We start from the raw sequence: 18430 nt of genomic DNA, 5'->3' as shown, positions 1-18430 counted from the left end.
TATCCCCCAGATCTTGAAGTTTTATTGTTGGATTAAATTGTTCAGGCTAAGTCGTTAGTGCGTTGGCCTCACAATTCTGGGGTTGAAGGTTTGATCCCAGGTCGGTCCTCACTGTGTGGAGTTTGCATTTTCTCCCCAGGCTTGCCCGGTTTCCTCCCACCTCTCAAAAGCATGCAGGGCACTCTAAATTGCCCCTACATAGGAGTGTGAGCATGAATAGTTGTCAATTGTCTCCTTGTGCCCTGCAATTGCCCGGCCAAAAATTCAGGGCGTTGACAGCCTGGTGTCTATAGTTAGCTCAGGTAGGCCTCAGTGATGTTTGTGAAGGCTAAGTGTTTCAGAAAATGAATTAATATATTTGTTCAAATTGTGTTGAAATGTGTTATTTTTCCCCTCCTTCATCAAGCGTTGGATCAATTCCTGCTCGGTGTCGGTATGATTGTGAGTGTGAATGGTTGTCTTTCTCTCTGTGTGCCCACTCTATTATAAAGATTTGAATCTTCATTTATTCATTTTTTGGGGATTGTATGGTCTAGAATGTGTTTGAGTAACACTTTTTTAGAATTTCACTGAAGCTCAATGTTCCCTTTTCTGTTTTTTGGCTTTCTCTTGAAGGTGACATTTGTCATGCAGGAAGTCGCAGCATGCTTTTGTGACACTGCGTGAACAACCAGGCGGCAGCTGTGACGAGTACGAATTCATTACGTTCTTGTCAACGTGCGTTGCGTTTGGGCGGCGGTGGGGGTGAGCGCTGGGTTTGCGCGTTGATGATGCTCAATCACCGTACCAGAGAACTTTGAGCTTTAATGGACCGCTTTTTATGGTGTGGTGATTAATTTCAACGTGGCTGCTCATTGGAATAAATAAATGGTGCGCGTGTCGCTGCGAGTCGATAAAGGACCCCGCGACCTTTACGCTGAAGCGGCGTGTCGTCTTTTTACCGTGCCTTTTGTTCTCGGAAACCGCCACATTCCACGCCCTGTCACAAGGTGAGATGTGAATGAGATGGCGGCCTCATCTTGATTGGCTGGCTACCGATCGAACTGCGGATTGGCCAATGAGAAGCAGGGGAGTTTGCTGACTGTGCCATTATCGAAGGTGGTAATGCTGATTCAAATTGTAATTGCGATCTGCTCTCCGCAAACTAAACACACGGCTTTACCATTGATTTCAGTAAATAAATTCTTGGTGGTCCATATTGTGTTAAAAACCCTGCATTCAGCATCTGTCTTTGTATTTCGTAGCATCACGGAGCATTTTGGAGGGCTTAAGTTTCCATACTGTGTTATCATGCACGTGAAGATAACAATGATTTTAAAATAAAAGCAATGACAGGTTAGTCCATGCTTGAGGTAAAATTAGAAATTACGTTTATTTTGTAATTTCCAATGGGTCGGTCTCAACCCACCAAAGGGCTGTATGTGGCCTGGACGCCGTTCTTTTTTTTTTCCTGTATCATTTTTCAAGGGACGGTTGGCAACTCTGGTTATCAGTTTTTTGGGTTGTTTGTTTTGTTAATATGTCAAACTTCTAATGCTTGGTCTTAACTTGTTCTTTTGTCTTTTGGCCAATGATGATAATGAACTCTGCTAGCAACGTGTTAGCTTAACTGTGGCTATTTTTTTTATGTCAGGGGTACCCAACTCCGGTCTTCGAGTGCCCCGATACATCCTGTTTCCTATGTCTCCCTCCATCAACACACTGTAATTAAATGTACATCTCATCAGAAGCTGTCCAGGGACCTTGATAATGAATCTGATTATATGAATCAGGTGTGTTGGAAAAAGGACACAAGGAAAACAGACTGGATAGGGGGCAGGACCGGAGTTGGGCACACCTGAATTATGTGTTGGGGGATATGGTTTGGATTTCTAGTCTTGGCTTTTTTCCCTGTGTGACCGGTCCTTGTGATTGGCCATTGAGTTCACCTCTTGTTTCCGACCACTGGTGTCTCTCCTCCTTGCAGCCTCTTGTGTCACGAGGTCTTTCTGATTGTCTCGTCAACCCCTCCTCTGTATTTAACAGGGATGTCCAAACTATTCTAAAAAGGGCCACAGTAGGTGTTGGTTTTCATTCCAACCCATCAAGAGGACACCTTTTCACCAGTCAGGTGGTCTAGAAGTGCAATCAGTGGATTGTAGTCAGGTGCTTCTTGTTTCCTGCAGAATTCTCAATGGTCAAAGTTCTGTGCTGAATTGGTTGGTACAAAAACCTGTACCCACAGCAACCTTCGAGGGCTGATTTGGCCACTCCTGTTTTATATTAACCCTTAGTCTTTATCAGCCCTTGATGGATCATCTACTGTGTTTTGGTCTTGTCTCCATCTTTCATTTACTCCTAGTTCCTCGTACTCCTGTGTTTCCCCACTAAGTTTTATTTTGTTCTTTAGTTGTTACTTTGTTGCTTTTACCTGAGTTCTGTCCTAAGGTTTCTTTTCAGTGAATGAGTTTATGTTTTATAAAACACATTTGTTTTCCACTTTCCTTCATTTATGCCTTCTTCCCTGCATCTGGGTCCAACTCTGCTCACGTGAATCCTAACATTATGTAAAACAGCGGGGAGCAAACCTCCCCTGGGAAGGTGGCATAACGACTTTTATGCAGTTTTTATTCATTATAGTTGTAGTGTGTCAGTTTCCGAGTTCACTTTATCACAGTTAGAGGCGTCAAGTGTAAGATTTCATCTATCAAGCATTACAGTACTTTGAACACAGATCTGATCACTAGCTAGAAAATTGATTTTTGTGTGGACGTTTGTGTGTGTGTGTGTGTGTGTGTGTGTGTGTGTGTGTGTGTGTGTGTGTGTGTGTGTGTGTGTGAGGGTGTGTGTAAAGAATGGTGTATGAATTCTGAGGTTTGGCAGTGGCGGTTCAAGTTAAAATGGGATGGGTTTTAGCAGGAAATGTGCTTCACAGGAAACAAAAACTACATTACGTAAGGATGTAGTTGTGTGAATGTTTACAAATTGCAATTTGAAGTGCTAATATCTACTTTTGGTTGAATGTAAAGCTTTGGTGAAGAACAATAGGAAGAAGAAAAATGTTTTTCCTTTTTTTAAAATAGAATACTATATGTTAATTAGGCTGCGACAAATATTAGCCTTTAATCACATTAGATTAGTAAAAGCAATAATCTGATCATACATTTCAAAGTAGGATGCATCTGAATTATTCTTTTAAATTTACAGCCACATTAATCTCGCAATTTATGTTGACTTTAACCTTTGTCGTTGTCAGGGGTAGACGATGGATTAATGTGCAGTTGAAATAATGAAAAATAAAGTGTTGAAGAGAAAAATGGTTGGCCTGATGGCTTCAGAGGTTAGTAGGTCAGCCTCACAGCTCTTGGGTCCTGGGTTCAAATCCAGGTCGGTCCAGCTTTGTAGTTTTCATGTTCTCCCTGGGCCTACATGGCTGTTCTATGGGTACTCTAGTTTCCCGCCACATTCCAAAAACATGCATGGTTAGCTCATTGGAAAGTATAAATTGCTCCAGGGAATGTGTATGAGCAGGTATGGTTCTCCGTCTCCTCGTGCTCTGCGATTGGCTGCCCACTGATGCAGGGTGTCCCCCGCCTCTGGCCCGAAGTCATCTTAGATAGGCTCCTCCCCCCCGTGACCCTAAGCATGAAGCGGTTAAAAAAATTGAATGAATGAATGAAAAGTAAAATTAATCTATTCAACTAACAAAATACAAAACGTTTCCAGTAATACCTTGAGATACGAGCTTAATGGGTTCTGGGGCCGAGTTCGTTTGTCAATTTACTCGTATCTCAAATCAAATTTTCCCATAGAAAATAACTTAATACAAATTAATCCATTCCCACGCTCTTAAAAAACACCAAAAAACAGGATATTGCAATGGAAAAACCTCATTTCATTTGTTCTAATTCACCACCTACTCAAAAAGTAACAAATATCTACCTATGATCTTTAATACTAAAATGTGACATTATTCATTACAGACAGATGGTAGCGCGGTGTGTGCGGAGGAGGGAGAGAGAAAAGGACTAGTGAGAGAAAGGACATGAGCGAGACTTGACTGCAAAGCACTCGTACCATAACATAAATTTAAAATTTTACTTAAATTAACTTAGATTGCTCTACACACGCTTAAAAATAAGTTTTAATCTTACTTTACACTAAATTCAAACTGTCTTGTTCGATAACTGAGCCAAAGATGTTACTGTGTTCCACCGCGGCTCTCTTTGAAGGGGTTCGCTGGTGTCTTTTTCTGATACTTGCTTTGTTTGCATGTTGATTCTGATGGCTTTTTCACAGATTATCGACTTGGTCATGCTGTCCGTTTAAAAAAATGCAACCAGAACGGCCCCTTTACACATAGATACCTTTACGTGAGGGAGATGCGGCAAGAAAGACAAAGCAAGGCTGTTCTCAAAAGCAGCCTCTCGCATACTCGCCCACCCAGACGGCCGAATCGGGAACCATCTGTTATGCTCGTATCTCAAATTTATCTCTAGGCAAAAATTTACTCTGAATTTTCCTTGTACGTCAAATTTCTAGGATGTTGAGATACTCGTATCAAGGTAATACTGTATTGTATTTTTCCATTTTGTTCTGTTTTTAATTTGGAAAAACTATTTTTGATATAAACACAACAGACCTCATCAAAAGAACCAGAATATGGCATGTCTCTCACAGCAGCCATTGAGTTAATAAGTAGCAATATTTTCCAAAAAGCTTAAAACTATTTTTTCAAATTTTTTCATTGGCTGCCTTTGATGGGTTGAAGATTTAATGTGTTAAGCCTAGTTGGACGACCATTGCTGTCATGTGGCTGGTGTGTTAATTAATATTACAGCCATTATAAAAGTAGGAAGGTTGCTGTTCTTTTTCTGCAATTTCAGTGTTCATTCATTCATTCTCTGAACCGCATTATCTTTATTAGAGTTGCGTGGGGGTGCTGGAGCATCTCCCAGCCGATCGCAGAGCACAAAGAGCCGAACAATCATGTACACTCACAAACATATCTAGGGGCAATTTAGAGTGTTCAATCAGCCTACTATGCATGTTTTTGGAATGTGGGAGGACCGGTAGCTGGAGGAAAACCACGCAGGCCCGGGGAAAACATGCAAACTCCACAAAGGTGGACCGACCTGGATTTGAACCCGGGAACGTAGAGCTGTAAGGCCGACGCGCTAACCACTCAGCCGCTGGGCCCAATTTAAGTGTTGTATAGTTTAAAATGTCTAAGTTACAGTTCGGTCAACGTGAAAAGTGTTTATTTTTAAAGCAACTTTGGTTTATCTACTACACAGTTGTCAAACTCGGAGGGCCATTATAGCTGGTTAAAAGGCTGCCACAATGAATCAATAAATGAATTAACAGCTTTCCTGATAGTCATGGATCAATTTTGACATTAAATGTATCCAAATCCTCTGTTGAAGCTCTTTAAAGGAAATATTGTATTGTGTTTTTTATTTGTTTATATTTCCTCATTTATTTATTTTTTAAATCAAAAACTGAGAAAAACATTACCAATTTCTTTTCATTCTTTTTTTTTATCTTAAAAGGAAATAGAGTAAATTGTATTTATTTAAATTGAAAGATAAAAAGGAAAAAGAAAAAAATAATTTTATTTCTTCTTTTTATTTTTTATTTTTAGGACATAAAATATATATAAAAAAACAACAGTTAAATTTCAAAATAGTTTATTTGAATTTTTTTTATTAGAAAGGGAACAATTGAATATTTTCAGTTTTTAGTCAGTTGCTATTCATTCAAGGAAAGACAGCAAATACATTTTAAGAAATATCTTCCTGCTCCTACAAAAACATCGGAAAAGATTAGATTTAATTATTTTTTTAAATAAAAGTCAATGGCAATCGATGTATTGAGATCAAATTGGGGTAAAATAGTGAAGCCGGGGTACAGGAAAAGAAAGTAGGCCTACTGGCAAATGCTTTGCATAGGCAATGGTTGCCCTGACAACACATTGATTATTTAGCAACAATGATGAAGCCCTGCATTCGCGTCTGTCACTACAAGTAAGTCATTGGCCACCATTGATGTTGACATGCGCCAGTATATTAATTCATTCATTCATTTTCCGTACTGCTTATCCCCACAACGGTCACGGGTGTAGTGGAGCCAACTATGGGCATCTGGCGAGTCACATTCTGAATTGGTTGCCAGCCATTCGCAGGGGCAGCTCACACTTTTAGGCTATTTGGAGTGTTCAACCGGCCTACCTTGCATGTTTGTGGGATGTGTGAGGAAACTAGAGTACCTGGAAAAAAGCCATAGAAGCATTGAACATGCCATGTAAATTGAGGGCGAACACACAAACTCCTCATAGGAAGGTCCAGTTTTGGGACCCCTTTAACCCAGAATGTGGGAACTACTTAAGGCAGAATTTTAGTAGAATTTCTTACTACATTTCATGTTTAATGTCTGCACCAGGAAAAATTTGAACATTAAAAAAGGGCACTGTGGCATTTTCATTTTGATTTAATTATCTTCATATTTAACGTTTTAAACATTGCATTTTTATATACAATTAGTGTACATTTTCTACTCCAAAATCTTTCTGTAATTAAAAAAAAACAACAACACACGCTCAGGTTGTGATAAAACAATTTCAGCCAGCCCTTGCCGTTCAAATGAATCAGACGTCTATCCCTGTTCGTGGCAGTGAATAAGTTACCCTTGGTTAGATGCTATTTTTAACCGTTTTGTCAGCAGATTGGAGGTGTTTAGATCGGTGTTGGCAACCCTGCGCATGCGAAACCTGGATTGACATCAATCTGCAAAATGCTGTTGACTTGACCCACGTAATCCTTAACCTACTTCCCATCCAACGATTATCCAAAAATCATGAATTGCTATTTGGCCCTCGGTGTCCTCTCGCCAGCCCAAAATCAGCCTGCAAGAATTAGTTCTTCTGTGCAGACAGGCCCTGAATTTCCGAGTATTCCTCTTCTGGGATAGAAACAGAAGCCAATGACCTTTAGGTGGAGAGGGAAGATAATCCGGGCTAATCCCAGGTAGTTGATTTGTTTCTTGAATCTTAAATAAACACACTTGCAAGGCAGATTATCTGGCACGTTTTTTTTTACTAGGTTTTCCAAAATTGACTATTTGCCATTGATTTTTTTACTCTCTTAAAATGTTTCTGATTTTGTACTTCTAACTGCTTTTTTTTAAGTAGTTTGTCATTTTATGCTTTGTTTTGCTTCTTGAAATGTCCAATGTTTATCCCTTAAAGCATGCCAAAACATAAAAATGACTGCATGGTCGTCATTTTACATGGGGAAAAGAAATTTATCGTTAGAATTTGGCAGGGTTCTTTTTAGCATTTAATTTTGCTACCACCCAAAACAAGGCAGGGAACGCCCACTTGTTTCAGTATTTCTGGTTGTGACATCACAACCATCATTTTCGATAATTTCTTGCTTTCTTATGCTGCACTAGCTAGCACGTTGGAAAATGGTCACAAAGCAATAGCACATCTATTAAGATAACATACTACTAGATAGAATACTGCTAATCGGGGATCTTGTTCTTTTGGTCACGACCCACAGCTCATAATCACAAATGAGGGTCGGAACGTAGATTGACCGGTGGATAGAGAGCTTCGCCTTTTGACTCATCTCCCTCACCACGGCGGACCGATACAGAGTCTGCATCACTGTAGACGCTGCATCGATTCGGTGTCAATCTCCCACTGCATTTTTCCCTCACTCGTGACCAAGATACTTAAACTCATCCGCTTGAGGAAAGACCTCATCTCTGACCAGGAGAGGGCATGCCACCTTTTTCCGAATGAGGACCATATTGGATTGGATTGGATAACTTCATTCATCCCGTATTCTGGAAATTCCGTTGTCGCAGTAGCAAGAGGGTGAGGAGGCAGAATTAGGAAAGCCATTTTAGATATAAATAGATAGGTAATAAGTTAATTAATAAATAAATGAATAAATATATAAATAAGTAACCGTGTTGCTTATATATATATATATATATATATATATATATATATATATATATATATATATATACATACACATACATCTATAGAAGCACATATATACATACCCATACATCTATAGAAGCACATATATACATACCCATACATCTATAGAAGCACATATATACATACCCATACATCTATAGAAGCACATATATACATACCCATACATCTATAGAAGCACGTATATACATACCCATACATCTATAGAAGCACGTATATACATACCCATACATATATAGAAGCACATATATACATACACATACACCTATAGAAGCACATACATATATACATACACATACACCTATAGAAGCACATACATATATACATACACATACACCTATAGAAGCACATACATATATACATACACATACATATATACATACACATACATATATACATACACATACATATATACATACACATACATATATACATACACATACATATATACATACACATACATATATACATACACATACATATATACATACACATACATATATACATACACATACATATATACATACACATACATATATACATACACATACATATATACATACATATATACATACACATACATATATACATACACATACATATATACATACACATATGCATGCATAAGAATTCGGTAGGTCCTAACCCACTGCCATGTTCTCATATTTGGAGTTGCTGAGTCTCATGCCGGCCGCTTAACACTCGCTTGCGAATCGTTCGAGTGAAAGTTGAAGATCGTTATCTTGAAGATAAAAAAAACATAGCTTTGAATGAAATCCATCATGAAAAATCTTGTCACCAAAAAATTGAATAATTTGTTTTCAAACTAGCCAACGTGCACTTTGACGTCAATTTTGAAAAAAATCAAATCAACATATTTGAAGGGCGTTACTTGGCAGCAAACCAATAGTGCACTGGTTTTCCCAACGATTTCAAATTCTACACTACAATATGCCTCCTGATGGTGTAGAGCAGGGGTGCCCATTACGTAGAGCAGACATGTCCAAAGTCCGGCCCGCGGGCCAATTAAGGCCCGTGGACAAATTTTTACCGGCCCGTGGCCTCTATCATGAAATCAATAATACACGGCCCGCCAGCACTGTTGACCACAGTATAAAATACATGAGTTGAATAAATTCTTAAATCTCAGTTCATTATTTTTTTTGTGATGGTCAAAATCACAGTTTGAATATGCAGTGATCATTGTTTTGTTTTCAGCACTGTTCCTACAGTGAGCATATAATAGTGAATAATATGTGATGTTTCACATGAACTTAGATATCATTGATAGTTTTCTTAATTTTTTGTGGTTTGTGATTTCGGTAAAAACCTAAATGTAAAAAAAAAAAATGTAAAAGTAAAAGTATGCCATTTGTAATTAAAAAAAATCCCAAAAGGTTAATTTGTATTTAATGTTAATGGTTCAAAGAATGTCAGGCTAAGTAGTCGGCCCGCACACATTTTCACCTTACCAAATCTGGCCCTCTTTGCAAAAAGTTTGGACACCCCTGACGTAGAGCGTGATCTACCGGTAGATCGCCAAGGAACTTTTGGTATATCGCCAAGGTACAATTGGTAGAACACACAACAATAACATTTTGTTCCCTTCCCTCTGTCAGGTTGCTTAGCTAAATCGTGTTAAAAACATCTCTAGTCATCGATGTTTGAAATCTTTCTGACAAAAGCAGCAAAAAATTAAGGGTGTAATGCTCATGACGTAGACGCGCATCCGCAGAACTGCAAAATAGCCATTTTTGATGGATGGGTTGTAATGTATGACAGAATACCCAAACCAACATTTTGTTTTAGCCTGATGACTTCAGGTGCGGTATCTAGAAGCGAAAGATATTTCTGCGTGCTTTTGTTTCTGCCATTGCTTGTTTGCGTTTGTTGTGCGACAAGGGTGATGTATTTCTCTTGTTGATGACGCATGGTTCTATCTTGTATGGAAGAGTGCTTGTAGTTATTGTTAAATTATATCCAGATAGAGAAAATTGGAATTGGATTGTTCATACTGCAGGAATATAAATACGCAAAGAAATATGAATTCACCTGCTGTGTGAAAGTAACCTTGGACGCTTCTAACATAGGTAATTACTAATGTACCACTTTTAAAGCTCGGATTTTTTATCTATTTTGGGGGGAATCGTGTGAGTTAATTCTTGTAACTCCTTTTTTTGGCTTCAGATATCACAGCTTTTAACTGGAACATTTATTGTTTGTTATACTCAAATAATTACACAATCTTTTTCACTTCACAACCCATGCAACTTTATCATCTTAAATTGTCCAATTCCACTTTTTTTGCTCTACAAAATAATAAAATTCGAAATACAAAGTCATAGAGTTTAGTGAAAAAAAGGCATCATTATTATCATCATTAACTCCAATTCATAGGGATGACATATTTGTAAGAATATGAGGAAGAAAAATAATGAGTTCAGAGTAAAATATATATTATCTATAGCAAAATCTACGAACTATTCCACCAAGTTGTGCAGGATTCCATTCCAACCAAACAGGACACCTCAGTGGTTAAACTGTTTATGCTGGATTTCTTGAAACTAAAACCAGGACCTACAGGGGTCCTTGAGGACTGGTTCTTAGTCTATATATTTTGTATAGTCTAGTCCAGGGGTGTCAAACTCCCTTTGGTCTGCGGGACGAATACAGCCTAATTTGAGATCAAGCGGGCCGGACCAGTAAATTCATAAACTCATTGCAAAATTACATAGAACTAACAATAAGCCCACTTTTTTCCTTTGTATTAGTCACTAAAACTAATAATTAGTGCAAAGAATGAGTAAATTATCAAAATGTTTATTAACAGAATTTTCCTTTTACATTATGAACAATATATTATGTACAAGAGAATAACATAAGAACATAAATACATGTCAATTCATGTTGTCTGCACATACTAAAACACTGCGTCCCCTAGCGGATAATACAAGAAGTACAAATTTTAAAGCAAATTCATATTTTTTTTACAATGCAGCTTTCTTCCCCCGGCCGTACCAAACCGCCAGACGGGCCGGATCCGGCCCGCGGGCCGTATGTTTGACATCATTGGTCTTGTCTCGTTTATCTTTGATTAATAATATCGTTATTGGTGTATTTTACTAATCTGTATGTTATTAACTATGGAAAAAAAAAAACAACTACTGCAATCCTAATGAGGATAAATCAGTTCAGACAATGAGATGAGATGAGTATTTAAGGAAGTTGATTAGGTGAAGAAAAAAAAGTGGCCAAGATTCTCACAATTTTGACTTCAATCTCAGAGATCCCACTTTCATGTCACAATTCTGACTGTCAGAGTTCTCTGACTTTAATCTCTACTTGAAAGTTAGAATTCTGGCTCTAATCTCAGAATTATGACTTTGATGTCAGAATATTGGCCACCTTTTGTTGTTTTATTTTCCTTCAGTGGCCTGACTCTCCTAAAATATTAACTCCTACTTTATTACCCTATAAAATAATTTCCCCAATTCTTTAAATAAAAAAATATGTCCAATTCTTCCTCATATTTTTTTTAGAGTCACAATTGTTGACATGTGTGTGTGTTGCACATTTTCAGCCCGTTGCACCTTGGCAACAACCCTGAGGGCACAAGCCGGCCAAGATTCCCCTTCTCCCGTGTGATCATGTGTGTCTGTGTGGGTGCGCGCATATGCTGAGATAATGTGTATCTCTTCATATTCACAGGCCAACCCTCCCCCCATCATTGTCAACGCAGACTCACTAGATGCAGGCCCTTATGTAAGTATTCACCCACCCTGCTTCTCTCTCTCTCTCTCTCTCACTCGTCACACTCCCTCTCTTTCCATGTGTCCATTATCACATTGACCCTTGACCCTTTACTTTTGCAAATTCACTGTATTTGAAATTAAATTAAGAAGGTAATTTCACGTAAAAAAAACATTTTTTTTTAGAAAATATGGCTTCTAAACTTGCGACAAAGGACCCAATGTATTTACCTTTTTTCACCTCATTTTAATGCCCAGATGATTCCACGGGTGTCTTCACACCTGGACAGTTAAGTCCAAGCTAAAGTCAAAACGTTAGTGGTGCACACCTTTTGGGTCAGTCAGTGTCTATTTCACCTTAGAAGCATCAGGCAAAGTGCACAGTCCAAATGTTTAGCAAAAACTAAAAATTCACAAATGAAAATTGCTCCAACATAAACGTCAATTCCAAATCCTCGAAGAACAAAAGAGGCACAATTGCAAAGTTGCCAAATCATGAATGAAAATAGCAACAACATGAATTCAAATAGTCACGACCCGGACAGTAATTACTCACAACACATCCAAATTGACCTAAGTTCATGTATAGAGAGGTCCCTGAAGCAGGCAAACACATACAAGCTGTACGTGGAGTTTTCTGTTTATTATGATCGTCCGTTGTGTAGGGCCAGGCAAAGGTACAAGGGGAGAAGCGTAGAGGAGTCATCTTGCGTACCTTGGAGGTCGATAGCCGAGAGGTCTGTAGAGGGGTCCAAAGCGTAGGAACAGGATGCGTGATCGTGGTCAAGGTTGAGATCGTGATCGTGACCGTGGTCGTGGTTGTGGTCCTGGGAACAAATCAAGTAATCAAAGAGGCAAGAGGGTCCTTTACACTGAATTGATAAAAAATTATCCTGCGACATGGTCAAGCTTTCATCTCTCATCTCGTTTTCTGAACCACTTTAGCCTCATTAGGGCCAATCCCAGCTGTCTCCAGGCCTGAAGCGGGAGACACCCTGAATCGGTGGTCAGTCGATCGCAGGGCACAATAATAATAATCAGACATAGGCTTTGTCATCATCATCGATTCGACAAAAGCCTAATTCTCATCATACCCAGCTGCGTATGACGAAATCAGTAATGCTTCTCCATAAGGTGCGTTTACCTGGCAATAGGCCCAAATAAGTGATAATTTCAGACTTGTTGACATTCTGCCATGATGAGTACATCACCCCCCGAGCGGATCACTTACCTCTCACTGTCTCCTCACTTACCTCCAGTCATCCAGTAGGAGGCAGATCACGTCTTTCATGTTACCTCACCCCAAAGTTATTACACAGAAGGGATTGTTTTAGAGTTTAGAGTCCTGATGGATGTGGGGAAAAAACTGTCCTTAAGCTTATATGTCCATACTTTGTGAGACCTGTAGCATCTGCCAGAGGGCAGCAGCTGGAACAGGTTGTGACCAGGGTGGTATGGGTCCCCGACAATGTTCCTGGCTCTGCTGAGGTAATGAGGGCTGGAAATGTCTTCCAGTGAGGGCAGAGAGCAGTCGGCGATCTTCTGGCCAATGTTAATCACTCTCTGAGTCAAGGAGACAAAGGACAATCATTCACACTCACACACCTACCTAGGTGCAATTTAGAGTGTCCAATAGGCCTACCATGCATGTTTTTGGAATGTGGGAGTACCCGGAGGAAACCCACGCAGGCCCGGGGAGAGCATGCAAACTCCACACAGATGGACATGGCCTGGATTTGAACCCAGGACCCCAGAGCTGTGAGGCCGACATACTGTGGCCAAGCTCTAGGTGGGTTGAATAACTCCGTGGTTGCGATGAGCCGCACCTGCAATTGCGGACATGGGCAAACTACAGCCCGCAGGCTACATCCGGCCCACCGACGTTGTCCAAATAAGTTTATTTTTATTTTTATTTTTTCCCAAGATGGCGCCATCACGTGGAAGCCAGTGGCAGTAGCTCCGTCCACTTGTATTTGTTTTTCGTGTTTTAAAAGCCCCTCTATCTTTTTTTTTATTACATTTTAATATTTCTTAATACATTCCTTTTTACTTTACTTTGTACTTTATACTTTTTACTTTAATGATGAGTGGTGAGTATGTTAATACTTAAGTCTTTTTTTTCTGTTTATGTTTCATATGTACTGTTAACGGATGCAGTTTTTTTATATGTATCGTATCTTGTGCTTACCTGGCCCATCTGTCAAATTTTTAATTTCAATGTGGTCCCCTGGCCGAAAGGTTTGCCCACCCTTGGCTTAGCCCATCAGGTGGTGGACCTGTGAATGAATAACTCATGAACTCACCTGTCTGGCCCTGGACCTGACAAGATCAAAACCCAATTCCCACAACATGAACGCAAATAGTATCAATTCAACACAACATTCCTATTTTATGCACTCTGGTATGTGTGTAGTTTAATGTAGTTATCTCGAATAAAAATAAAGAAAGAAAGAAATGTGTGCACAGCTTGAAAATGTAACATTAGGAATCCTGCCCCACTACTAGTCATAATGTGTTTTTTTTCTGTGGAATTTGATCTACTTCTGGGTTGTTTGTTTTTGCATTAGTGTTGTGGCTGTTTGCATTCGTGCTTTGGCCAATTTGGGTATGTGCTTCTTTTCTTTTGCAAAGAGTTTGGATTTGGTGTTTGTATAGTGGAAATTTGCATTTCTTCTTTTTACTTTTTGCAGTGTTTAGACCAGGGGTGGCCAACTCTGGTCCTCGCGAGCCCCTATCCAGTCTGTTTTCCATGTCTCCCTCCACCAATACACCTGAATCAAATAATCGGGATCGGTAATAAGCTTCTGGACAGCTTGCTGATGAGTTGATGATTTCACTCAGGTGTGGAAGAGGAGGCAGATGTTGAGAACAGACTTGCTAGGGGCTCTCAAAGACCAGACTTGGCCACCCCTGGCTTAGACTATGCTGCCTGACACTTCTCAGCCACTGTAGGCGGGAATACAAATCAGCAAACTTTGTTATGGAGCAAATAGCCAGTCCGAGACTTAACCGTTGAAAGAGGTGTTGTCAGTTTGATATATGACGGAACTTAACTGCACCGAGGTTCGAAGCAATTCTGAATATTTACCAGGATTTTCTAGCTACAAATGCCTTTTTGTTAGCATTACAACTGAGTGATTGCTTACGTATGTCACCCCACGCAGACTGTTTCGCCCAATTATTGAACGGGTGGATTAAAGTTTTCCATTATTGTGAAAAAAATCAGTCAGCAAGAACGGTTAAATTCAGTATGTATTCCTGCTAGTAACCCCTAAGTTACCTTTCCTTTCTCTCTGTGTATGTTTTCGGGCTTAGTTTTAAAGAATGGTTGCAATTGGTTTGGACCTGCACTTTTTGTTTATTACTGCACAAGTTATTGTGTTTTATTTAAACTCCATTCACCAACGAAACATATTTTTTAACGCCCCTTTAATGAAGAAAACAGGGGGATTTACCTTATCTGAAAGAACGTTATTTTTCCACTTATAACCATAAATTACGACTACATTACCCTATGAACGCCCGATCGTGTCTCATCTCGGAAGCTAAGCATGGTCAGGTTATGGTTAGTATTTAAAAAGGAGATTGCATGCTAATGCTTTGTGCTGTAAGCTTTATGAAGTCGACGGTCCAATAACAGAGTTGTTAGCACATCCACCACACAGGTCTGAGATCGATGCTTCAATGTCCAGTGAGCTCTGACCTTCTTGTTTGCAGTTTGCATGGGTTTTCCTCCTACATCCCAAAAACATACGTGCTAGGCTGGGTGTACACTCTAAGATGTGCCTAGGTGGGTGTAAGCGGGAATGGTGATCCGTCACTGCCGATTGGCTGGCAACCAATTCACAGTGTCCTGTGCCTACTTAACAAAGTTTGTTGGCATAGGCCCCAGCTCAACCAGTAATCCTTGTGAGGATACATGGCATGGGTAATAAATGAATGAATTGTAATCCATGTTGAACAATGTTTGCACATACCTGACTGCTTGGACTTGGGTTTGTTGTGAAGTCCTGATACGCTTGCGCCAATTGGAATGTGTAAAGGAATCCCACCACACCAAGAATGAACGACCAGAGAAGGCAGACTAAGGGCTTTCCTGCTGTAAATATACAGTGATTCTGGTGGTGAAAAACAGTTGGCATGAATATCTTTCTCTGTTATTTTCAACATGATGCCATTGTACCGCTGTTTGGTGGCGCAATTTTGAATATGTCATGAGGCAGCATATTGTTCTGTATTATTTATGTTGATATCTTTGCTTATTTTTCAGGTAAACGGCAGTGATGGCATGTACAAGTATGAAGAAATCATTTTGGAAAGGGTGAGTACATGCTATGAATTCACTAATACTCCAACTGTGTATGTGACCTAATTTATTACTTTTTACAATGACGGGGAATAGAGTCCAGTTGACCGTGGCTATATAAAAGATTCCCGCCAAAAAGACAATTCCTCCTAAATCACTTTGATTAACTTGTTGTTGAATACCAAAACTGATTAGCTTGTCTTTGTACGACGTCTATTATCATATTTGTCTTTAACAGACCTGGGCCTGCAATGCACATTTTGAATAGCAGGTGGCAACCAGTTTGTGCTGAAAAGATATAAATTTTTGGTTTCCATGTGCCCTAGTGCAGGGATACCAAACTACATCCTAATTATGGTTTGATTTGGACGACCATTGGGTCCGCTAACTAAACTCACATAATTAATGACTAAAAAGGGACGTTTTTTTCGGATTGACAAAAGATCATATATAGATATTAAAATCCTCTTTTGGGGCCTCTCAAACAATTTCTTATTGTTTTTTTCTTTCAATTTTTAGCTTCTTTTGCATATTTATTATGGAGTAAAACATTAAATATTTCTTTTCATCTTAGCTGGTGGCCCATTGGTTGATGCGTATACTTTTCATTTATGAGATCAAGGGTTCGATCCCAGGTACGGACGTTTCTGTGTGGAGTTTGCATGGTCTCCCTTGGCTTGTGTGAGTTTTCTCCGGGCACTCCGGTCTCCTTCCACATCACGAAAACATGCAGGGAAGGATGGTCAACACACAACTGAAGCACCCTATGTTCACACCTTTAAGGCGCACTTAAAAGTAACATTTTCCCCAAAGTGGACGGGGCGCCCTATCAGTCGGTGCGCCTTATGTATGCACTAAATTCAGGATTCTGTAGATGGCGCTGTTTGAGGCTGACAGCTTGATTGTCTGGGTGCATTTCTTGCTTACGGACTATATTTATATTGTGAAAATGTGGACGCCTTTCGCCCAAAGTCACCTGTTGCTCCAGCAAATCCCAAGAATGTGCGGTACAGAAAATGAGTAAATGTTTATATTGGGATCTTTTGAACAAATTAGAGCTTCACATGTAAAATTTTCTCCTACTGAAAACAACTCCAAGTTATGATAAAATCACTTCTCAAATTAATTAATTTCAAAAGTATAGCTACCACTGTTTTATGCTAATTTAATATCCAGCCATCCTAAAAGTCAAAACCAATACTAGTTAAAAATATTAGTAGATATTTTGATTTCTAGGGCGGCCCGGTGGATGGGTGGTTGGTATGTTGGCCTCACTGTGGGAGACCTAGGTTCTAATCCAGCTCGGTCCACCTCTGTGGAGTTTGCATGTTCTCCCCTATGTGGGTTTTCTCCAGGTATTCCGTTTTCCTTCCACATTCCAAAGACATGCGGGGTAGGCTGAATGGACAATCTAAATTGCCCCAGGGACTGTGTATGAGCAGGAATAGTTGTCCATCTCCTCGGGCCCTGCATTTGGCTGGCCCTCAATTCAGGGTGTCCCCTGCCTCTAGCCTGAAGTCAGCTGGGATAGGCTCCAGCACCTCCCACGTTCCTAGTGAGGGTAAAATGGTTCTGAAAATGAGATGAGATGGGAGGGAGTTAGTTTTCTTTACATTTGAGGAAAAAAAGTGTGCACTGTGCTCCTTCTGCTTTCACTGAATAGTTGGTAGTTGCAGCATTAGTGAAAACTTCTTGTGGTTCATCAACATTGTGATTGATGTGTACGTTTCATTGTGCGTGCAGGGGAACTCCGGTTTAGGTTTTAGCATCGCGGGAGGCATCGATAATCCGCACATTCCGGACGATTCGGGGATTTTCATCACCAAGATTATTCCTGGAGGAGCAGCGGCCATGGATGGAAGGCTCGGGTAAACATTCCAAAACTTCTGTCCTTGTTAAGTCACTTTGTTTCTTTTAGTTTCTCTGGATATCAAAAGCATTTTTTTGGAACTACACCTCCTCTCATTAAAGCCCCACATGTTCTGTTTCTATTCAGAATAATTTTCACGTATTTTATTCAAATGACATGCTTACTTGGTCAAATTATAAACAAATTTTCCTTCTCATTCTTATATAAAAATATTGCTAGAATGGAGAAAATAAATGTTTTAACTTTTAAAAAAAGTTAAATTAAATACAGTGGTACCTCGAGATACGGGCTTAATGCATTCCGGGACTGTGCGCGTATGTCAATTTTCTCGTAACTCAAATGAACGTTTCCCATAGAAATGAACTAAAAACAAATTAATTTGTTCCAACCCTCTGAAAAAACACCAAAAACACAATCTTAGATTGGAAAAACATTTTTATTTTTTCTAATTCACCATCTATTAACAAAGTAACAAACAACTAGTGGTTTAATACTACTTAAATGTGTTTAATATT

The 18430-nt window shown here is 39.5% G+C and overlaps 1 protein-coding gene across 8 annotated transcripts in view; it reads left to right on the top strand.

Annotated features, from left to right (window-relative positions):
- Window positions 1-18430, top strand: part of dlg3 (discs, large homolog 3 (Drosophila)) — a 124748-nt gene that overhangs the window by 44342 nt on the left and 61976 nt on the right. For 6 of the 8 annotated variants that reach the window (XM_077733081.1, XM_077733082.1, XM_077733083.1 and 3 more), the window contains 3 exons: window positions 11699-11752; window positions 16010-16060; window positions 17789-17913. In XM_077733081.1, the coding sequence (XP_077589207.1) occupies window positions 11699-11752; window positions 16010-16060; window positions 17789-17913 (230 nt within the window). The remainder of the gene's footprint in view (window positions 1-11698; window positions 11753-16009; window positions 16061-17788; window positions 17914-18430) is intronic. The other 2 variants (XM_077733084.1, XM_077733080.1) reach the window with 1 other exon arrangement.

The sequence above is a fragment of the Stigmatopora nigra genome, chromosome 14 (assembly GCF_051989575.1).
Source record: "Stigmatopora nigra isolate UIUO_SnigA chromosome 14, RoL_Snig_1.1, whole genome shotgun sequence".
NCBI classification, from domain to species: domain Eukaryota; kingdom Metazoa; phylum Chordata; class Actinopteri; order Syngnathiformes; family Syngnathidae; genus Stigmatopora; species Stigmatopora nigra.
The sequence above is the reverse complement of the archived record's forward strand: the minus strand, read 5'-3'. Positions and strand labels throughout refer to the sequence as shown.